The 22,996-nt window shown below is 48.2% G+C and overlaps 1 protein-coding gene across 5 annotated transcripts in view; it reads right to left on the reverse strand.

Moving 5' to 3' along the window:
• usp54a (ubiquitin specific peptidase 54a) overlaps positions 1 to 22,996 on the reverse strand; it is a 54,784-nt gene that overhangs the window by 9,016 nt on the left and 22,772 nt on the right. For 4 of the 5 annotated variants that reach the window (XM_030747874.1, XM_030747873.1, XM_030747875.1 and 1 more), the window contains exons 2-17: positions 21,930 to 22,594; positions 15,209 to 15,301; positions 14,983 to 15,117; positions 14,639 to 14,752; positions 13,964 to 14,046; positions 13,218 to 13,320; positions 12,989 to 13,135; positions 12,746 to 12,895; positions 9,443 to 9,611; positions 9,017 to 9,208; positions 8,003 to 8,137; positions 6,464 to 7,178; positions 4,456 to 4,580; positions 4,095 to 4,259; positions 3,100 to 3,219; positions 935 to 1,130 (exon numbers count right to left, since the gene is read on the reverse strand). In XM_030747874.1, the coding sequence (XP_030603734.1) occupies positions 935 to 1,130; positions 3,100 to 3,219; positions 4,095 to 4,259; positions 4,456 to 4,580; positions 6,464 to 7,178; positions 8,003 to 8,137; positions 9,017 to 9,208; positions 9,443 to 9,611; positions 12,746 to 12,895; positions 12,989 to 13,135; positions 13,218 to 13,320; positions 13,964 to 14,046; positions 14,639 to 14,752; positions 14,983 to 15,117; positions 15,209 to 15,301; positions 21,930 to 22,121 (2,834 nt within the window). In that variant the 5' untranslated portion in view covers positions 22,122 to 22,594. The remainder of the gene's footprint in view (positions 1 to 934; positions 1,131 to 3,099; positions 3,220 to 4,094; positions 4,260 to 4,455; positions 4,581 to 6,463; positions 7,179 to 8,002; positions 8,138 to 9,016; positions 9,209 to 9,442; positions 9,612 to 12,745; positions 12,896 to 12,988; positions 13,136 to 13,217; positions 13,321 to 13,963; positions 14,047 to 14,638; positions 14,753 to 14,982; positions 15,118 to 15,208; positions 15,302 to 21,929; positions 22,595 to 22,996) is intronic. The other variant, XM_030747876.1, reaches the window with a different exon arrangement.

Genomic DNA, 22,996 nt, shown 5'->3' on the forward strand with positions numbered 1-22,996 from the left:
CCCACAGACAGGGACAGAACAGGTCTTTGATTTCACCACTAGGTGTCACCCTATCATTTCATGACCACAGACGGACTTTTTACCTTCATGCAGTGGGAGAAAAAAAAAAATTACAGCCCAGTTTAGCTCCAGATTTAGCCTCTGCTTTGGTTGAAGCTTCCTCCCAAGAGGAGTTAAATGCCAGGAAGTCGGTGCTCCACGCGGTCACAGTTTAACGTTGGCAGAGAGGAACGGACGCTGTTCAGATCATGAGTTGAGATCGTGAGTAGAAACAGCAGCCTGAGGTAAATTTGGCCGACCTCCCTTCACGATCACGCTCTGGACTGCTTTAGGAACAGCTTCAGTTTCACGTTTCAGCTGAAGAGTTGCCGGTTTGAAAGCCTGCAGGGGGAGAATGACTGTGAGCAGGACAGCGCTCACAGGGTTAGGCAGCTGTCAGCGTGGAGTTCTCCATCAGACACTTCAGGACATTCCAGGAGAACATTCAGAGGAAACGTCCTGAGCTACAGAGCGTACAGATGCCATCATCCCACATGATCGTAGACGGTCACGCCAACACAACAGTTGCCCCGCCCTTCCTGTGACCCTGAGGGGACATCGACCGCTTTATAAACCTGAGCTTTGATTTTTAGAGCCCACTCACAAGCTTTTGATCATATGAAGCAACACGTGTGCTGAAAAGGACAAAATGGTGGAAAAGTTTCTCAGAGTTTGTGTTCCAAGTTCAGGTAAAGCCGTCACCCTCCACCTCTGACCTCTGCAGGCTGTCAGAGAGGCGGGTAAGGTCTCATTTTAGGTTCATACATCAGGAATAAAAAGGGTTTCATACAGAAACTAACAGACATGTAAAAAACATCTTTAGCAGCAACACCAGTTTAAAATGTGAGTCCACCTGTTAGTGCGTTCTGATTGGCTGATCAGACTGCAGCGGTACCTGTGCTGTTCCTGGAGCTGCTGCCCTTCCTCCTCCTCCTGCTGCTGTGGTGGTTTCTCTCTGCCTGCCTCTGAGTCCTGCTGCTGCTGCAGTTGCAGTTGCATGCGTTGCTGCAGGCTGCGGGCTCTCCTCATGCAGCGCTGCAGCCGGCTGTGAGTACTAGCTCCGCCCTCAGCCGCCACTGGCCGCAGTTTGGCTGCAGCCGGGTCACGTTTCAACAGAAAATCCACAACAGAAAGAAAACGAAAGAATAAAAGAAAGAAAGAGAGGAAAGAATAAAAAAAATGAACCCAAAGATGCAGAAAGGAACTCGTTATGATGATTTCATGCAAAAAATCTCACAAAGCAAATTTACACTGACAGGAAATCAAAGGTCAGACTGCGGACATGAGGGTGGCGTGGTTATTAACGATGAAATGGCGAAATTAACTTCAGACAGAATGTTAAATTAAGAGAATCAGAACCAAAAAAAACAACTCAAACCCGGCTGTCAGCTTCAAGGACGGCTCCATAGCACTCAACCAGGTTCCTGTGTGACCTTTACCCTTTACAGGAAGTCACAGATGCTCCCATTTGTTCCCATTCAGTGAAAAATAACCTTTCTGTGAACAGAAAATTTCAGGTTTTTTTTTTCCTAGCTTTTTTCTTAGAGTACGAACTGAGGAAAAAAGCAATGCTGACGAGTTTCTTTCGTTTCTTCGTAACGAGGAAAAAGTGACCGGACGACAAACGGATGATTTATTACACTGGAACAATTTCAGAATTAAACCTCTTTACAGCAGGAGAACGTTTGGAGTTTAAGTTTGACACTCCTGACTCCCCGAAACGAGCAGTGACACAGACCGGCTGAAGATGAACCTCCGGGGGGGTCAGAAGTGACCACAGGGTGGCGTGCTAAGCTAATGCTAGCTAGTGTGGTTTTCAAGCTGTACGGGAGCACACGGACCGACGGACAGCTGCTGGTTTGTTGTTAGGACACAAACAACATCGTCTTGTTGAAGTCCATCGGCCCATCCATCCACCCTGACCTCCTCCCTCTGCTTCAGCCATGATTACAGCAGCCTCTACACCATAGACTGTATATAAAAGATGGATGCAGCCTATGTGACATCGCCCATTGATTTATGAAGTCCAGTTTTTAGACTCTGTTCTTAGTGTTTTGGTGTTAAGTAATCAGCGCTCACTACCATCCAAAACAAATCCTGAAACTGGAGCTCCGCCTTCTTGGATGGCCTGTTAGTCCAATGAAGCCACAGCAGCCATTCTATTGGTCAGATAATTGCATTATAAATGCTCCAAAAGGCTCCAACAGCACAAACACAGTCCAGTTCAGGGTGAAGCCTAGCAGACAGTTAGCAGCTACAGCCACCGTGTCACCATCCACCTGTCAGTCAAAGAGGCCACGCCCCTAATAATGCAAACTTTAAACAGGTGAGTTATAGAAACATCCTTCCCCTGTACAGCTGTTGTGAAAGGTAAATTACCCACAGAGACCAAAGCAGTTTCTGTATCAGCTGTAAACATGTTTCCTCCTGCTGGAAAGGTTTAACATGGGAGTCTATGGGGACTGACTCACTGCTGCCTCTGCTGGACTGCAGAGGAACTGCAGCTTTTAGCTCAGTGTCTCAGCCTTAGAGGGTGATGATATGAGCAAACAATAAAGATGTTTCCTGTTTATTATTTTAAATGGTGCTGTAAGTCCCCGGGAGCTTCAGCATTCACGGGCAGTCGATCCTCACTTTCAAAACGTCAGCTGAATGTTTAAAGAGTCTGAGCAGGAGGTCCTCATATCTTCACTTAGTGAGACCAAACTGATACAAATGGAGGAAACTGCTGCAGATCGCTTTAAAGAGAAGAATTATTTCACCAAAAGAAAAAAAACCCATCCTGGACGGTGGCGGGGGTTAGTCAGGACGAGCGGATCTTTGAAAGCTCGATTCAGCGCCTCGTGTTCACATTTTGTTCCCGCAGATGTGCATTTGTGTCTCCTGTCACCTCATTTTGTGTATCAGTGGGTTTTAAATCAGCTGTCAGGTTTCTGTTTGGATCCCAGGCTGGTTTCTCAGAGTGCTGACCTCATTCACTGCAGGAAAGGTGTGTGTGTGTGTGTGTGTGTGTATATAAAGAGGAGGGAGGTGGGATCACTGGCAGCGGGAGGAGCTTACAGACAGCTTCGTTGACAGCTGACAGTGCGGCAGCGACTTCGCCCGCCTGCTCCAGACGCACCGACTGGTCCAGCAGGAGCTCGGCGTCCGACACACAGCGCTCGTAGTTGTCAGATTTACCTGCAGAGCAGAAACACACATTTTTAAACCTTTTCACAGATTAAATGCGTCTTTCCACCGAGTCCTTCCTGACTCTGCTGCCTGCAACGGCCTGCAGGCGGATTTCTGCACGACGGACTCGAGTTTTCCACTAAAATCCGAATGATGTGACATTTCTTTCCCTTCTGCTCCCTGCATCAACCGGGCCCCAGCACCACAAACTACACACAAGGAAGGAGGTACGGCCAATGAGACGCTGTTTTCAAAATAAAAGCAGCAACTGTGTTACTGCAAGCTCTGTGTTGTGAGTTGGCTGATCTGAGCGCTTTCAAGAAAGAAAGAAAGAGCTTTATTTGTCACATACATATACATGCAGTGAGATTCATTCTCTGCATTTAACCCATCACACACATGGAGTATGTAGTACACACAGCACAGCATGGAGCAGGGGGCAGCCAAGGGGTGCCCGGGGAGCAACCTGGGGGGGTGGGCTTGCTCAGGGACCCACAGTGATGCCAGCCCGAGGATTTGAACCAGGGTCCTCTCAGTGATGAACCCTCTTCTTCTCCCCTAGGCCACCACTCCCCACTCAAACACATCAACGCAGAACATTCCTGCTGACCCCCCCCACCCCACCCCGATGGGCTCATTCAACCAAAGTGTTGGGACAGTTTTAATGCTGCTGCACAGCCAAAATGCTTCATGATGGAAAACATTTAAATATTAAATCATGACTTCATTGAAGCTTCCAGCTGCAGCGCTGCCGTTCACAGCAGAAGGAAGGAATACTGAAAAAACTCCACACTGAAATAAAAGAACAAGTTAAATGCTTTTATTTTAAAAGGACCTTCAGGAATCCTGACATCACACGTGTGTGTGTGTGTGTGTGTGTGTACCCTGGATCTGCAGCTGGTCCAGGTCCAGGTACTTGCTGGGTCTCGGGTTGAAGCCAAGCGCCACCTCCCTCTCCTTCTCCTGCTGCCGCTGCTGCTCTTCCTCCCTCGCTCTCCTCAGCACCTCCTCCTGCAGCTCGTCCAGCTCGCTGCGGCCTGCAGAGGGCGCTGCAACAACATCAGCAGCAACATTAACACATGAACCAGGAAAGATGGCCGGTGCGAGATGTAGATGGAAATCAGAGAGATGTTACGGTAGCCCTGAGGAGCTTCATGAATCTCCATGGGCAGAAAAAATGAGATCGAAGGAGAAGAAGAGGATGAGGAGGAGATCCGTGACTGCATTCCTACAGATGTGTCGTACCGAGGCTCCCCCCGCTGGACGAGCTAAGCTCCTGCAGCAAAGCTCCGCTGCTCTTCGAGCGGGCGTTCCTCCATGAGGGTCCCGAGGAAGAGGAGGACAACGAAGGCTTCCTCAGCGCACATTCCCTGAAGACGAGGAGAAGCAGAGTCACTTTAAACTCTTATTTACTGTTTAGGAATCAGCTCAGCGAAGCTTCTGTTACCCCGTCAGTCCATATAACAGGGTTTTGGGGGCTGATCCCAATCCTGATTTTAGGGACAGAAAGAATTCCTGCATCGAATAAATGCTGATATGAAGTCCGTCAGTAACGAGTAACGAGGTTATTCTCTACTGACTTTATTAAAAAAACACTCCAACCACCAGTGGGGTCACTTATAATTAGAAAATTAGACAAAAATTAGAGACGTTCTTCGTCGTCTTTAGTGTTGCTGCTGCAGTGGTTTGAATCATATCTAATAGACTCCAGTTTGTTCATGTAAATGGGGAGTCTTCTTCACACACTAAGGTTAATTATGGAGTTCCACAGGGTTCTGTGCTAGGACCAATTTTATTTACATTATACATGCTTCCCTTAGGCAGTATTATTAGAAAGCACTGCATCAATTTTCATTGTTATGCAGATGATACTCAGCTTTACCTATCAATGAAGCCAGATGACACACATCAATTAGTTAAACTGCAGGAATGTCTTAAAGACATTAAGGCCTGGATGACCTCTAATTTCCTGCTTCTAAATTCAGATAAAACTGAAGTTCTTGTACTCGGCCCCACAAATCTTAGAAACATGGTGTCTAACCAGATACTTACTCTGGATGGCATTACTTTGGCCTCCAGTAACACTGTGAGAAATCTTGGAGTCATTTTTGACCAGGATATGTCCTTCAATGCACATATTAAACAAATATGTAGGACCGCTTTTTTGCATTTGCGCAATATTTCTAAAATTAGAAACATCCTTTCTCAGAGTGATGCTGAAAAGCTCATTCATGCATTTATTACTTCTAGGGTGGACTATTGTAATTCATTATTATCAGGCTGTCCTAAAAGCTCCCTGAAAAGCCTTCAGCTGATCCAAAATGCTGCAGCTAGAGTACTGACAGGGACTAGAAAGAGAGAGCAGATTTCTCCCATATTGGCTTCTCTTCATTGGCTCCCTGTTAAATCTAGAATAGAATTTAAAATTCTTCTCCTCACATACAAGGTCTTGAATAATCAGGCCCCATCTTATCTCAAAGACCTCATAGTACCATATCACCCCAACAGAGCACGTCGCTCTCAGACTGCTGGCTTACTTGTGGTTCCTAGGATACTTAAGAGTAGAATGGGAGGCAGAGCCTTCAGCTTTCAGGCGCCTCTTCTGTGGAACCAGCTTCCAGCTTGGATTCGGGAGACAGACACCCTCTCTATTTTTAAGATTAGGCTTAAAACTTTCCTTTTTGATAAAGCTTATAGTTAGGGCTGGATCAGGTGACCCTGAACCCTCCCTTAGTTATGCTGCTATAGGCCTAGGCTGCTGGGGGGTTCACATAATGCACTGTTTCTTCTCATTCACCTTATTTACTCTGTTTATACTCCACTCTGCATTTAATCATTAGTTATTATTAATCTCTGTCTCTCCCCTCTCAGCAGATGACCCCCCCTCCCTGAGCCTGGTTCTGCTGGAGGTTTCTTCCTGTTAAAAGGGAGTTTTTCCTTCCCACTGTCACCAAGTGCTGCTCATAGGGGGTCGTTTGACTGTTGGGTTTTCTCTGTATTATTGTAGGGTCTTTACCTACAATACAAAGCACCCTGAGGCAACTGTTTGCTGTGATTTGGCGCTATATAAATAAAATTGAATTGAATGAAAAATTTGTCTTTTTTATATATCTACTTTATTTGTTGGACTATAATCTTACATACAGGCTGTCTCAAACTTAAATATACATCTCTGATGTTTTGTCTCTTAAACTTAATTGATTAATTGACTGATTAAGTGGATGAGTATTGATGAGGACCTTGTGGAGCTCACCTGTCTCCTGGGTTCAGGTCGAGGCTGACCGGGCTGCTGCTGTTCCTCTCGCTGCTCTCGTAGCCGCTCTCCATCCTCTGAATCAGCCTGGGAGGAGGAGGAGGGGGAGGAGGAGCAGGAGGCAGCTCAGCTCTTCCTCCACCTTCATTCCCGCCTCCTGATCGGTCTCCGGCTCCTCTGTGGCTGATGGAGGAGGTGGGGAGAGTCCAAGAGGAGCCCGTCCTGATAGCCGGCACCTCCCCCTGGGCTGAGGAGATGTCCAGAGCTCCGCAGTCGTCGGGCAGCAGAGCTCCGAGGGGGCTGTACCCCGCCTGTCTCCGCCTCTCGCGGTTAAAGATGCTGTCGATGTTGAGCGCCTCCCTCCGAGGCCTCCACGCCGGCCGGTACCTCCCTGTTCCTCCAGAGGAGCTTGACTTGGACTCGCTGCTGGTGCTCTCAGCCTCCCAGTCCTGAGGTTTACCAGAGGAGGAGGAAGGAGCAGCGCTGCCGGGAGGGAGGTGGTGGTGGTGGTGATGGTGGCTGTTGCTGGGGGAGGTGACTTCAGAGGAGAAGCCGGCGGCTGGCAGAGACGTCGAGGAGGAGGAGGAGAGGGGGCGACTGTGGATAATGTTGCTCATGGTCTCCTTGAAGTCTCGCAGGCGACTGGTTGATGATGAGAAGGAAGACGAAGGTTTGGGGAGGTGACGAGGAACCTGCTGCTCCTTTAATGTCTCTCCTTGGGGGGGGCAGAAAGAAGGGGAGAAAAGGTGGACAAAACAGGTAAATCAGAATAAAAATGAAGTGAGATGACATTAGAGGAGAATGAATGGAGGCAGTGGATGAATGATTGGATGGGAAATAAAAACACAGCTTTACCTTCAGTCTCAGGACTTTGAGCTACACCCTGAGACATCCACCCAAACTGAGCCACTCCGTTAAGCCTCGGCAGCATCTACACTTTGTTCCAGTATGAATCAGATTAAGGCTCAGGTGGTTTTATTTATAACACACCCTTTTTCCATCAAAAACAATGCCACTAGAGGGCAGTATGACCCGGTAATCAGCCTGCTGAGCTCAGTGAGCTGTGAAACACGGTGACTGCGAGCAGTAAAGGTTTTAATTTAGGAGAAACCTGTGGGTGGTGCTCACGCTAAGCCTTTTCAGACCCAGACAGCACGAGCGTGAGGCCAATATGGCCGACAGCCCGACTGGAGCCAATGACGTCAGCAGACACAGAAGGCTTCGCTCGGTTTTCCTGCTCTCATCTGTTTTCAGTCTCACTGGTTAAAGTCTGAAGGTTTTCAGTGAAAAGCAGCAGTAAGCAGCGCTCAGCGGTGTGTGTGGGGCATAAGCACCGTCTCAGACATTACAGTGAGGTCACAGAGCGTTTAGTCTGCGAGATAAAAACGCCGCTCTCTCGAGAAAACGACTGGAGGAGGTCGGCCAAATTTAAATTGGACCTTCGTGTTTCTTTGAGGTTTTTATGACCGTGCAGCACCGTGCAACACGTCACAGCTCAAGCAGTTCACAGAAGCAATCACTGTCCCAAGCCCCGCCTACCCTCACTGTGGTAACCAGCCGACGACGCTTCCTTGTCAGGTTTAGATCGGCGGGGGCGGCTAGAGCTCCGCCTTCTATCTCCGGCCCCGCCTCCCTTCCTCAGAGGCTGGTGCTGCTCACTGTCCGTCACGTGGCCTTAGCAACAAGAAGCATGGCAACAGATGTTTACAGCATGACCACCATGACAGGAAAAAAAAGAATACATGAATATGATTGGCTGAGTGACAGTGGGAGGAGCTCAGATTTATAATTCCAACAACGATGCACTCTGAATGTAAATGAATGAATGCATGCAGGTGCACCTGCAGACCAACTGCAGCATGTTCACGTTTGCACACTGAGGACTGTTTAACGTTCAGAGATGAACCCAAACTCCAGTAAATGTGAACTTTTATAATTTATTGTAGAACAATGACAGAAATCACTGCTCAGTGATGCAGTTCATTGATTCACAGCTTGGCACAGACTTCACCTGAAGCACCTAAAGCAGCATTTTCACGCCCACATCAACATTTTAGGGGCCTAGGAAAAAATAAATCTATTTATTATTACTGTATATACTGCTGGGTAGCTGAGGTAATCTATAACATAAAAACAGCAGGTTTGTATTTTATCTTGATAAAATGTGAGCAGCGTCGGTCTGTGAGCAGCTACGACAAAATCTTTGAGACCATTTGATAAAAATACAGTTTAAGCTGGAGTTAATTAACCCTAAATTAAAAACTGCTGGTTAAACAAGTTTATTATAGTTTGGTTAACTATAATAACCAAAGCTATAGTTAGTGGAGTAAATGCTGAGCCTCTCTTTAGACACCCCCCCTCAACGGAAAGAGGGTGGAGGCCTGCTGACAGCCTGCAGCAGAGTTTACAAGAAGTCAGTCAGCAGTGGTTTACCTACAGAACAGAACATCTGGATGTTGCTCTGGATGCTAACCAACATTAAAAAGACTAATTTCATAAATAAATAAGGGTTCCTGTCTGTCCGCCCCCGCCCGGGCCTCCCCTCTGACCCACCTATGGTATCCAGGCTGCAGAGCGAGGCGTGCAGGGCTCCGTCTGGGCGTTCGGTGCAGATGACGGTTCCCTGGGAGTCGGAGGAGTAGTGGCTGGCCAGGGACTCATGATGCGAGTGGGAGGGCTGTCGGTATGAGTAGCTCTCCGTCGACGAATCGGTGCGAGTGTCGCTGGAGATCGACGGCTCGCGGCCTGGACGGGGGGGTGGAGGGTGGGGCGTGGTGGTCAGTGGAGATGTGCTCGCATAAATGCAGCGCAGATAAACACACATCACATCAGACACGCCTAAACATCAAGAACTACTTCTACTGCTCCTCCAGCTGCCGCCTGTCAGTCAAACTGTTAATGGAGCCGCCGAGGCTGGTTTAGTTACCTGAGTGTTTGCTGCTGTGCTACTACTACGACTCCTAGCTGTGTTGTAGTTACCCGAGTCTTCGCTGTCGTAACAGGCCTTGTTGAGGTGGTGGAGGTCGAAGCGCGAGGGCAGGTCCTGCACAGACACCGGCGTCCCCCGCGGGTCGGCGTACAGCAGCAGCAGGGGCTGGTAGTGGCCTTTGATGCAGCGGGAAACCACGTCTATCCACTTGGGGCCAATCTGTAGGATGGCAACAAAATACAAGAAGGCATCAGTGAGTCCAAGAGCTGAAGGTCAAAGCTCATTTCATTTCAGCTCAGAGCCTTTAGGTAACTAAAGAGAGCCGTCACATCTGCTTCCTCAACGCTCTGGTCTGAGAGTCTGCAGAGAACCAACGCTGCAACACAAAACACCTCCTGCAAACATGCAGTTCCTCTAATGTCCACTAGAGACTGGGCTTTAAGAGTGAGTCAGCCCTTACCAACCTTACAGCACGCACACGCGCACACACACACACAGAGCTGCAAACCAAGGATGCAGAACATCTCTAGAAAGAATGACATATATCAGACCGTCCAAGAGGGCGGAGCTCCAGTTAGGGTAAAGTTCAACGATTTAATGTTACTGAGCGCTGATTAGCAGGTATCTGTGTCTGTGTGCACCTGTGGAGGCTACAAAATGCAGCCCAGAAACCAGTGAGTGAAGTCATGCTGCTGAATCCAGTTTTTATCTAAAGTCTCTGCTGGAAACTCATATCAGCACTGCCAAAAAAAACAAAAAAAATTGTCCCCGGGTACACCTCTCATCTCTGGCAGCTTCTGTAATTACCAGACAGACAGCAGATTTAATTTCTTGACTTTTTAAGTGTTTCTGTCTAAACCTTGGGTAAAAGGTATAAAAACTAATTCAAAGCAATAACCTTGAATTGAGAGCAGATATTTGAGGTTACTGAAGGATGTGGGAATGTGAGAAGCCGGTGATTTACCAGCTGCAGTCAGGACATCCAGCACGCCTCCAAACGCTGACAGAAGCCCATGATGGAAAAACGCCTCCTTCCTGTCCTCCTCCGTCCGTTTACCCTTTTAAAATCATCCTGCTCGATTACTTCAACCCTTCCTCAGATTTCACAAAAAGTCCAAAAGCTCCAGCTCTGTTCGGCTCTGACGTTCCCGAGGTTCAGCACGCCGTGTCGCCTCGCTCGTGAGCCGCGTGGGAAAAAATGTGTTTGTTTAAGAGAAAGAGACGGAGTGAAAGTCTGCAGTGTGAGCAAAAGTGTCGGCTGTGGTGTGAGCGCTCTGACCACACCCTCGCTTCTGTCCAGCTGGACTCATAAACAATAGAGGGATATCCTTGTTTTCACAACCAGCAGAGAGAGAGAGGGAGCGGCGGGAATGACATCTGTCTTTCCATCGCAGTTATCCGAGAGCAGCGATGACAGGAGAGAGCAACATGTGGGAGAGGTTAGGGAGGAGGAGGCAGGAAAGAGGATACAGGAGAGGCGAAAGGATGGACAGGAAAAAAAAAAAAAACAAACACACCCCTACATCAGTTAACACCACAAATCCAAAAGTTGGGCCACAGCCCCCTGGTGGGCTGTGAGGGTACTGCAGGTGGGCCATAAAAAGTTTTTTTAAACTCACTTTGAAAATTTTAATCAGCAAATTATTTATTACTCAGAACGAATAAAGCAAAGCAATGTGATTTAATTTATGAGGGCATTTACATTTATCTGACTCATTTTTAATCCATAACCATTTCCCTTCATCTGCTGCTTATCTGGGTCCAGACTATGGAGGTATGGAATAAAGATCCACTCCTCCCTCATATTTCCTCCACATCTTTCACAGCTGGCACTGATGCATTTCCAGGCCAGCTGGGAGACATAATTTCTCCAGTGTGTGGCAGGGGGTGTGCCTCAGGGTCTCCTCCCGCTGTGGTATAAAACACCTCACCTGGGAGGTGCTGAGCCACCTCAACTGCCTCCTTTTGATGGGGAGGACCAGCAGTTCTACTCCAAGTTCCTCATGAATGAACGAGCTCTTCACCCCATCTGAGGAAGCTCAATCTCCTTCCTTCTGTCACTGCCCACAGCTCGTGGTCAGCTCTGTCTTCAGCTCTGACTGCTACACTAGATGACCCAGAGATAATTAAACTCCTCCTCATTCAGAGTGGGCACTCCACCCTTTCTGACTTCAGATTTGGAGGGACAACCTCTCACCCCAACCGCTTCACACTCTGCTGCAAACCTCTGCGGTGCCAACAGAACCACATCGTCTGCAAAAAGCAGAGACAAGAACCTGAGAACACCAACCCCCCCCCCCCAGCTGCACAGGGACACAAAAGCCTGTAACAAAGGGCCCCGTGTCCTTTCATTTATCATCAGGGAAGACGATGAAGTGCCCAAAGAAAAGCTGCTCATGAAGATTCTACGTCAACAAGAGCAAAATGTAATGAAAGCAGGAGCCAAAGAAATAACTGAGTACCTGTTTATGGGACCAGAAGACATGTTAGCCTCAAGAGTTTAGCAGAGATGTAATTTAAGGTTTGGGCAGCGAAGTCATTCAGCGTCTAACTGAGCTGCACTGAGATCAGCTGCACGAATCGAGTTTCCAGGTCGCTCTGACAGATGGGATGGAGCCACATTCAATGTGTGGACTATTTTTTAGCCATCAGGCTAACACAAAACTCACTGATGCACATTTTACATTTACTCAGGTTAAAGCCTGAGGGTCAGTCAAATGACAGGAGAACAGCATCTAACCGACTTCAAGGCAGTGATACCCCGGAAGAAGATGGAGAACATGCACCATCCTTCAGCATCCAAGAGGTTTTTCTCTAACCGAGGAGAGAAAAGAGGATAAGGGACGGCTCTGAGCAGGTGTCGGGAGCAGGAAATGATGCTGCATTTCTGCAAACTAAAGTAAGGTGAGGAATACATCCTCAGAGGATAATAATCAGTAAACCTGCCGGAGGATCAAAGCAGGGGTTCTCCAACTGTGGTGAGGTGAAACTAAACTGAACGAATGAGAAACTGTGACGCAGTAAACTTCTGGAGGAGGAGGAAGCGCCGCGTGGCTCTGACGGCTGACACGTCTCCGACTGTTTTCCTGCCAAAGTGCTCAAAGAAACTTAAATCATCTGAAGTGAGGACAGGATCTTGGCTTGCACCACACACAGTGATACTTTATATTTTTATTATTTTTAAATGATATGAAACAAAAACGGATTATTGTGTCACCCGTGCTTACAGAGAAACTTGATGCTTTGGTGCGTCTCATAACACAAAGTGAGAATGATGTTCTCACAGTGACGGTTCTGCACGCCGTTATCGCTGTAAAAATGCTGATTTTGTTTCCATCAGTGCGCACACATACCTCCTTAACATGTGCATCATCGAAGTACATCCACCGCCGGATCTTTGTCTGGAAGAAGAAGGTGGAGTAATGCTTCCCGTAGTAGCAAACCATCCCGACCAAGTAGAGTTCGGACTGCCGAGCCTTCTCCTCGGTCACCCTGTAGAACAGCTGCAGAGAGGGGCAGAGGTCACCGTACGCCGATGACGCTCATGTTTACCTTTTAGTTTGTTCAGGTGTTAATTTGCTGCTTCTTCTACTTACGTCCCCGAGGCGCAGGCAGGTTCCCAGGGTGTGGATGACGTCCTCAGCCAGGTCCGAGTGATCCGAGTCCCAAACCAGGCCGATGGTGATGATCTCCGGACTGTTGAGGAGGACGCGGGCCATCCGGAGCTGCTGACCGCACTGACTCTGAGGAAGAGGAGGAAGAGAAGTGAGCCGTGAGAGTTTCGGTGAATGCAAGGCGTTTGGGAGATGAGGGGGAGGGGCTCACAGGACAGTTGCGCAGGTCTCCCATGCTGGCGTTTCGTAGCAGCTCCCCAAACATGCCCGGAGTCGCCTTCTCCCTCGACTCCAACATCTTCACCGCCTGGTTACTGAGGAAAAGGAGGAGCTTTAGTACGTGATTCAGTGACACAGTCACAATGGCACAAGTCCGTAGAGAAGCTCCAGGTTCTGTAGCTATTAAATGTTATTAAGTTTTGGTTCCACGTTTCCTGTTGTTTACAGTTCTAGCTCCTGATTTAATCTGATGACTGCTGCTGTCGTTCGGCCGTATGTTATTCTGGGTTTCAGTCGCTGTCTTAGTTCCCTCAGAGTTTTCATGATGGAGGTTTTTAGTAATATTTGAGCTCTCATAACTTCATAAATACAGATAATATCCACACCAACCTTTCAGGGATGAAAACACATTTAAGCTTCATTAAAAACCAAATCAATTTGACACCCACTCCAATGGTTCTGCTGAGAGCTCTGACTCAGAGATTACTGTGCATACACAGCCGTCATTATTAGAAACCTGGGTCGTTTAATACAAACATCCAGCACTTTGTTATGGGAGGAGTGCGTGTATTTAAATAAATAATAAGCATCCCAGGAGCCGTGATGAGCTGTGTGATTAGTTTGGTGTGATTAGCCGAGGTGACCTTCATGTGTTACCTAGCGATGGGAGTGGGGGGTGGGGGGGTGGGGGTGGCCTCATGTCACCATGTCTGAGACTGGAGCAGAACAGTGACTTACCACAGAGAGGTGGTGGAGATGTAGTGGACCATCTGAATGAAGGGCAGAGGGTCTGAGGAGGCTCCACAGCTGCTGCAAACACACTGAAACACAGACAGAGTCAGAGTCAGGCTCAGAGTCAGAGTCAGGCTCAGAGTCAGAGTCAGGCTCAGAGTCAGGCTCAGAGTCAGGCTCAGAGTCAGGCTCAGAGTCAGGCTCAGAGTCAGGCTCAGAGTCAGGCTCAGAGTCAGGCTCAGAGTCAGGATGACAGAAGCGGAGATTTACTGATCGATTAAATGAAACGAGCATAAGACAGTCCAACGTAGGAATTACAAAATGTGTTTTGTTCTTCCCACCATGCGCGCGCACGCACACACACGATGCTCGCCTCTCCACACTAACAGCCAAAGTACAAAAGTCCAAGATCGCATTAATCAAAGAGGTGACGTCAGCTTCACTGATTGGCTCTGATTCCAACTGCATAAAATTTTAAAAAAGCAACCTGCAGACAGGTGAGTGATTTTAAAAACAACACCTGGAGAATGATCGTCTTCAGAGCTTCAGGGTTCATAAATTACTGGTTTTAAAGGTTTTTACAGCTTTCTCGCTCATACACACCTGATTTCCGCTTTAAACCTGCTCCTTAATCTAAACGGGTGTTTCTGTGTCACCCTGCAGCCCCCTCCCCCTCCTCACCTGTTCGAAGAGCATCATGGCAAACTTCTGGTGGGGGATGCAGTGTCTGGCCGTGCAGATGTCTTCTTTGGTCTCGTCTGCGATGTGGAAGTGGATCCTCATCAGGATGTTTTCCTGCACAGACACAAAAATGAAGACCTGAGAGGTGCCCGTTTCCTGTTTATCTGCTCTAAAGCTGAATGAAGTCGGGGCGACAGACAGGAATGTATGGTTGATGTGTTAAACATGTGATGGAAGCTGCATTATAGAAGTCTGTTAGTGACATTCAGCTTTGATCAAAGTGTAATTTCTGCTGTAACATGTCAGAGGTCAGTGAGCCCCACAGCTCCTTCGGTGTGTCTTACGAAGCACTCGGCGGCGTCGTCCATGATGCCGAGCTGAAACCTCTGCTCGTCCTGGAAGGTTTTGGCGAGCGCGCTGCGGAGAGCGTCCGACGGTAAAACTTTCTCACTGCTGTACTGAAACTGAGCGAAGATGCTCTGTGGAGGGAGAGGACACGGGTCAGTGACGAGGAGGGTCCATCAGGTGGACCGAGGGTCGGATTCAGGTGTCGGTGGGAGGGGTTCTCACCTTCAGAGCGCAGAAAATGCACGAGTCCTCCATGCACTTATGGGTGGTCAGCTGACGGAAACTGCGGCGGAAGATGTCGAGGTGCCAGAGGACCTGCGAGAGAAGAAACACTTTAAGAGAAAGAAAACAGCAGCTCCTCCTGCTCCTCATTCTGCAGCAGGCAGCTAAATCAAGAAGAGCATCCTGGGAAACGGAGTCAGAGCCTCACCTCTGCAGCACGATGCTCACAGCCCTCACTGTGTGTCTGTGCCGCGGCTCTGACTCCACTAAAGACCCGTTTCAACACATTTACATCACCACACCGTCCAGCCAATCACCTGTCAGCACGAGGCGACGGCCAACGCCGACCCGAGACTACAGCGGACCAATCAGAGAGCGGGTTTAGTGACCCAAGGAGTCGGAGAAGTAAAAGTAAAGAAGTTTGTGTGTCAGACTGCGTTCGTCAGCATCTCCATCTGCTTCAGGAAACCATCCGGACTGCGTGATGAAGACGTCTGCAGAGCGATGATGTGAGGTGGCGTGTGCGCGCCCAGAGGACAGACTGCTTCAGCTCTGTGGGTTTGTGTGCGACAAGAAGACAAAACACGATGCTGCATGTGTCACGGAGCGCAAACATCACCGAGTGTGAGTGTCGCACTTCGTTTTCACTTCAGAGACTCACAAACTCGACCCGAGACTTTTAAAAGCCATGAACAAAAGACCTCAATGTTTCTCAAAGCCAGCACAACCTACAGTTCGTTATCAGGAATATGAATTAGCAGCAGATGAAAATCTCGGGGCAGGAAGCTTCTGTGTGTGATTCAAATATCTTCTATTTAAGAGAGGGAACACCACCCAGAGAGACGGGCGGGCCGCCTTGGAGACTCATCTCAGCATTTTTTGTAAATCTGTGTGAGAGGAAAACACCATCTGCAACTGATTTTCTACAATACCTTACATTTTTTCTCTTATTTTGAAAGTTCAGTCATCACAGCTTGTATTTCCCACCAGCTGGCCTGCCCGCCGGCCACCGCGGTGCCGAGTCTATCCTCCAGAGAGGATCCCGTCCCACGCTCGGCACTCCGTAAATTAAATGTTTGCAGAGAAGAAACTTAATAAACTGAATTATGTAATTTAAGAAAGTGCCTCATTTTGCAGAGTTTCTGCACATTCAGTTAAGATGATTTTAAACCTTTATTAATATGACAGAAACATTTAATGCTGGAGATGCAGCAGAGGAAACTGATTCGTCTCTCAGCCCAACAAGAAGCTAAAGAAACATCAGAAGATCAGAAACCATCAAAGCCAACAGGGACGAATCACTGCTGAGCTTTTCAGGTCAAACACAAACTCACCAGGATGGATGAGGATGGAGGTACGAGGCAGCAAAGTCTGACCGAAGAGGCTGTGAGGGTCAGCGTGGGTTAAAGGAGCATTACACCACGTGGGCTGCACAGAAAGTCTGAGTGTCTCGTCTCCTGCTGAGCAGCAGAAATCCAGACACGGTGGAAATTTTTCATCACTTTATGTATGAGCGGGGTTTTAAAAAAAGATCCGTGGTGGGCCGGAGGCTCGGAGAGGTTTGAAGAGACTGAAATCTGCGGGTGGAGCTGAGGCAAACAGCGAGTCGCTCAACTCCACCTCAAACCGCCGTTTAACCTGCTGCAACATCCAGCGGTTAACTCAGAACAGAGGAAGCAAAAAGTCTTTGATTTCTGCCTCTGATGATGATGATGGCTGCTTTAATTTTAGATATTAATGTTGGATATTTTTCTAACCAGAGTGTCTAAAGCGGCTCCGTTTAAATCAAATAGGATCAAACCTGTGATGGAAACGCACAAAGGTAAAAGTCACTCCAGCCGTCAGTTAAATATCTCCGGTGTTCAGTCACGTTGAAGGACGTCATGTTTTTTAATGAGAGAAGAAGAATAAACACCTTCGCAGCATCATTCAGGACATTCGCTGTTAAACATCTGAGTTTCCATCAGGACCGACTCCCCGTCAGGCCTCGGCAGGTTCATCCATCCTGGTGATGTGATTAAGATCCAAACTCTACTTCCAAGTCTGCATCAAACAGTTAACAGCCTGCTCGGTGTGGGAGCTTTAATTACTTAATCTTTGGGTTTCAGGACTTTATAAAACTTTACATTTTTCACATTTAGCCAACAGAATAAATCAGGGCTGCAGTTAAAACAGGTCTCTGAAGATCATGAATTAAAAAACAAAGTCATTAACTTATTTAACGACAAACAGTTTTTATGTTATTTTCACTCATTTAGGAGCTGAAAACGATGCAGTCAGATCAGGTTAGGACGCCCTGAGCGAGGAGACTGCAGAAAACACCCCTCATCCAAACTGAAGTCATAGTTAAATCTCTGATACACGACACACGAGCCACAGCAGTGTTTCAGAAAAATGAGAGAGCGCAGCTTCCACCAGGACGAAGAACTGATGCATTCAAGTGAAAATAAAGATCTGTGAAGGATTTCAATCTTACAAACGGTCAGAGAAATAAGTGCTTGATATAAACGACGCAGTACTTAATCTTTGGAGCTAACAGGGGTTTTTGTTTGAAGCACAAACAGTCGTGAGGCTGATTTCCTTCCTCTGAAGCAGAGAGCGGTGGATGTGATTCATGGCTGGACCTGAGTCCTCAGTGAAACAAACTGCAGCATCAGCATTTGGCTGTTTGTTTCCTCCTTCCTGTCCCGCCCTCCCGCCGGCTCCAATATGTTGCCGCAGCGTCCAGCAGGTCGGCCAGGTAACACACCGTCTGTGCAGCTCTGCGAGCGCGCCGAGCACAGAGCTGCACAGGAATCACTGCTCACTGCTTTCAGTTCTTTACATAAGAAAATCAGCCTGCAGAGACGCAGCAGGAGACGGGCCACTGATGATGAAAACACCTGAACAGGCAATTTTTAACACCTAAAGCAACCGGACGCTTTAACAGCGCCACCAGCAGGACCGAATAAATAACACACAAGCACAAAAAAATCAACCACAAGGCCACATCGAGCTGCATCCAGGCTGTACGGAGCATCACAGATACCTGCTGATCAGTAACATCCTAATTAAATCCTACATTTTCACTCATTAAAACTGGAGCTCTGCCTTCTTAACCACACAGCAGCCATATTATTGGTCAGATTCAAACGTCTCCAACAGCACAAACACGGTCCAGAGGTCCAGTTCAGGGACTCCAGTCAGCTGAGGGGAAGCCGAGCAGACAGCTAGCAGCTACAGCCGCCTGTGACACCATCCACCTGTCAGTCAGAGAGGCCACGCCCCTAATAATGCAAAGTTTTAACAGGTGAGTTACAGACCCCCCCGTGGAGCTGTTATGAAGGAGAAAATTATCTATAAAGTCGATGAAGAGCTCAGATGGAGAGTTCGATTTATAGTTGAAGTTTGACAACTAAAGGCCGACACATCGAACCTTTGCAGCATTAAGATGAGTTAAAGGTTCGAGGTGTCTGCCTTTAGTGTGTTTGACCTGTGTGGCTTATATTATTTATAATAATAATAATAATAATAATAATAATAATAATAATAGCAGCAGCCGTGAGTGACAGAAAGTCAAATAAAATGAGCCAAAGTGATTTTTTTCTTGGAAAGTTGGACGCTCCGGGGTGGAGGAGGAGGAGGATGGAGTGTGAGCAGCTGCTTGTTACTTCGATCTTCTTCACTTTGTCTTCATCACACGCTGAAGCCACTGAGCGTCCCGTCAGCCTGATGACTTCTCCGGTCCGCCGCCTCGGCGCCGCGGGCTCGCTCCGTTTGATCCATTTGGTTTAACATGTCCGGACGGCCGGTCGGCTGCGGGGTCCGAGCGGGGAAGTTTCCCAGCTGAGCGGTGCAGACGAGTCAGGAGGAAGTGTGTGTTCACAGTTTGAAGGATACCTGAGGCAGGTACTTACTTCCCACAGACACTTTGATTTTGATCCAAGAAGTCTGAGCTCCAGTTTTGGAGAGAGGAATTCTGGGATTTTATCTGGAGCACTAATTAGCTGAGAAACTGAAGAAGCTGCACAGAAAGAAAATACCTCAAATATGTCATAACCAGCAGCTTTATTCACGTCTTGTCCAACACCTGGAAAAGCTGTGTGTGTTTTTGTGTGTGACCTCTGACCGCTGGCTGCTGCAGGACTGTTGAATCTCTAAGCTCATAATGAGCGTTTCCTCTTCAGTGAGCGCCGCCATGTCAGCAGCACAAACCGCCGGCCTCACCACGAGGGGTTAACGAGTCATCCTGTTTACACCGATAATTACCGCCCTCACACCTCCTCCTCCCGATGACTCATTAACGAGTGCGGCGTTCAGCCTGGGAGGCGACGCTGCTGCACGTGCTCATTACAGCCTCACAGAAACAAACAGTGCAGATCAGCCGGGCTGTCATTAACGAGGGCGTGACGGGTGGAGGACTCGTGTCGTTTACCTGTCGCAGCGCCAGCTGGCTGGCTCAAAGGCACTGCGGTGAAAGTGCAGGTGAAACAGCTGCTGCGAGTCGGTACGACGGCGAGCAGTCAGCTCGTCTGTCGCGCTCACAGCCTGCCCCCCCCCGCGTGACGGCGATGCCTCCATCAGTCAGACCTGTGCTGACTCACTGAGGGTCAAACTGAACAGTTAATTATGTGTTTGAAGCTTAGGAGGAGCTCAGTTAATGACTACCTCTGATTCCTGTTCACACTGTTATTACAGAGCAAACACCAAAATACTCAAATTACTCATAAAATATCAGACAGTACAAAAACTACTGCAATATTTTATATGTAGTTCACTTTAGATTAAATACCATCCGTCCCCTAAACAGACTCCCATACCTCCTCTCCTCGGTCCCCTCTCCCAGCTCTTCCAGGGGGGCACTGAGGGGTTCCCAGGCCACCTGAGACATGCGATCTGTCTCGTCTCTACTCCGAGTCCCTCCTGAGCTCCAAAGAGAGCCCAGCCACCCTTCAGGAAGCTCGTTTCTGCCACTCCTACCTGCGATCTCACTCATTTACAGGTGAGCGTGAGAGTGCAGATCATCAGTAAATCAACAGCTTCACATTTATCACTGCACCAATCCGCTCTCTCTCATGGCCGAGACCCTGAGAGCCTCCACCCGGGGCACCGACTCGTTCCCAACCTGGAGTGGGAACTCCACCCTTTTCCAGCTGAGAACCTTGGCTTCAGACCTGGAGGTGCTAATTCTCACATAACCCCTTCAAACGTGTCTGAGTGCAGAGTCACGGCTCGATGAAGACAACACCTCCACATTATCTGCAAAGACAAGAAGCTGAGACCCCTGAACCCCCCTCCCCCCTCCCTCCACCGCATCTGGATATTCTGTAAATAGGACTGACTCACTCAAAATTTCCAGAGGGACCGACCTCTTCCACCAAATCCAGGAGGTGGCCATCTGCATTCTCCAGCATGATGGAGCTCCATGTCACAAGGCAAGAGAAACAACCAAGTGGCTACGAGACCATCGAATTCATATTTGGATCCATGCCCAGGAAACTCTGGGGAATTTCATGGGCATGGATCCCAGCCAGCATCTGTGGTCAGGCCTGAAAAAAAGCAGGCAGACATGCAGGATCCCATAAACGGATCAACCTGGAGCTCCGACAAAGCAGGAATGATCTCCATCCTTCAGCTTTGGCCCGGAAGCTGATATCCAGAGGAACCTGAAGCAGCGTGAACACCGTAAACACTGAACACGACTCTTTGTATACTTTTGATTTATTTTCCAATTAAAGTGTTTTTGTCCTCGATGGCTGAGCCGCTCGCTTTGTAATGTAATATGATTGGAGAGGCGTTTCACTTAGGAAACATTTCACTTATGAGTCCACAGTAAGGCCCACACACACACACACACACACACACACACACACACACACACACACACACTTTTTGTTCCATGTGCAAAGCCGAACTGAAACGATCTGACAGGGACGGGAACTAAAGGAGGGAAAAATGTGCCAGAAACTGAGAAACTCAGATTTCAGGTTCAATTTGAGGACTGTTTAAAACCACATGAATCACGTTCTGTAAATGCTGCATCATGAACTTCATACTCCAGACACACTGATGTTAAATATGATACGACTACAAAAGATGCTCACGTCATTATTAAGATATGACAATATCTGAAAAACTGAAACTGTGACTGAAAAGCGTGGCGCGCACTCCCGTCTCTAAGAGAGCGCCCAGCCACCCTTCGCCGTATCCCTGTTCTCATTCTGTCACCTTCAAAATAGCTAAAAACATGAAGGCTAACAAAATCTTCTGGCCTGGATCAGCAGAATTATGTCACGATGTTGAGCTGCAGCTCCACCTGGTGGCGGATGGCTGCATAACATTTCGCAGCATTGGGCAGCAATTAAAATCTTAATTAGATTAAAGGACTAGTACGTCTGCTACCAAACAGTGACAATAGTGACAGTCGCCTAGTCGCACACGCCCCTCGTATCAGACGCCCTTGAAGGGATTTGAACAGACTCAGTGACGGACCACAGCCCCACCTGTGGCCACTCTACAGCTCCTCAGAGAGAACACCTGTGTGGACTGAACAGTCAGCTGGATTAACACAATCAAAACATCTGGATCCAAAATCTGAAACATCACATCTGTAAACCCTCTGTTCAGGCAAAGAAGCATCATTAGCACATTCTCCACCTTCCTTCCTTCCCCTCAGGTGTGAACTCATACACTCAGCATGAGTCTGAAAGCAGAGGTCAAAGGTCAGAGAGCGAGACGGTACCTGCAGAGCGCTGTTCAGGAAGCAGCTGTTCTGTCCCGGCTCGTTGCTCAGCCCTTTGCTGGGAGCGATGGACGTCATGGTGCGAGGGGCCAGGATTCCCTGCGTCCCGCCTCCTCCTCCTCCTCCTCCCCCGCCTCCACTGACGCCGCTGCCACCGCCACCCGACGCAAAGTAGTTCCTCTTCCACGACATGTTCCCGGTTTGTCTCTCAACCTCGCTCCCTGCAGGGATCAACTTCCTGTCGTCCGTTCTCGTTTCAGTGGAGATTGATCCATTTCCTCCAGCCGAGAGCGGGATGGTGATAAAAAAACGAAAGCAGTCCCAGATCGAGGTCCTAAACCTCCAATAAGATGTCAGAAACAACCAAACATCTGGAGGCTCCGAACAGAAAACTGAGATATTTATCAGCTTCTCTTTCAGGATCCTTCAGGGAATAAAAGCTTCACACTTTTAATCTGTTTAAGAACCAGTATTCCTAACACAGGGAATTCCAAGAATTCCCAAAATCTTCTGCTAGGTAACGCCTGCCTGTCGAGGATTCCTGTCTGTCCATACGTCCTCCTTTCACACGTCAGTGTGAGCAGTTCATCCTCATCTTCATCTTCATCACTGCTGCCACGGGGCTGAGGTCAGAGGTCGAGAGGAGGAAGCTGCTTCGAACGCACCTGCAGAAGAGAAAGAGGACAGGTGGGTGTTAGCCGAGACGCAGCGCGGCACGGAGGAACTTATTTAATGTCGCGCTCACGCAGAGCATCAGTAAATGTAACGATTTATTAAAGTATTTAAACATGTTACAGTTTTTCTCCTGAACAGCAGCCTGTAACAACAACCAGTTTCCTTCATTAGGGTTCAACTTGTTTCAACGTCACAGTTTTCTGCTCATCAAATGTTGAGACAAACTGTATTTAATCAGATAAGGTATCATCCACCCCTCCCTCCACCCATCCATCCATCGTGGACTGATTACTGTCAGGGATAAATACAGCTGCACCAAATTAAACTGAAGGATGCTGTAAAGCAGCTCGGGGTGCTGTGATGTCCCCAGTGCTACAGAAAGTATTTCAACA

The sequence above is a fragment of the Archocentrus centrarchus genome, chromosome 15 (genome assembly GCF_007364275.1).
Source record: "Archocentrus centrarchus isolate MPI-CPG fArcCen1 chromosome 15, fArcCen1, whole genome shotgun sequence".
Taxonomy (NCBI): Eukaryota; Metazoa; Chordata; class Actinopteri; order Cichliformes; family Cichlidae; genus Archocentrus; species Archocentrus centrarchus.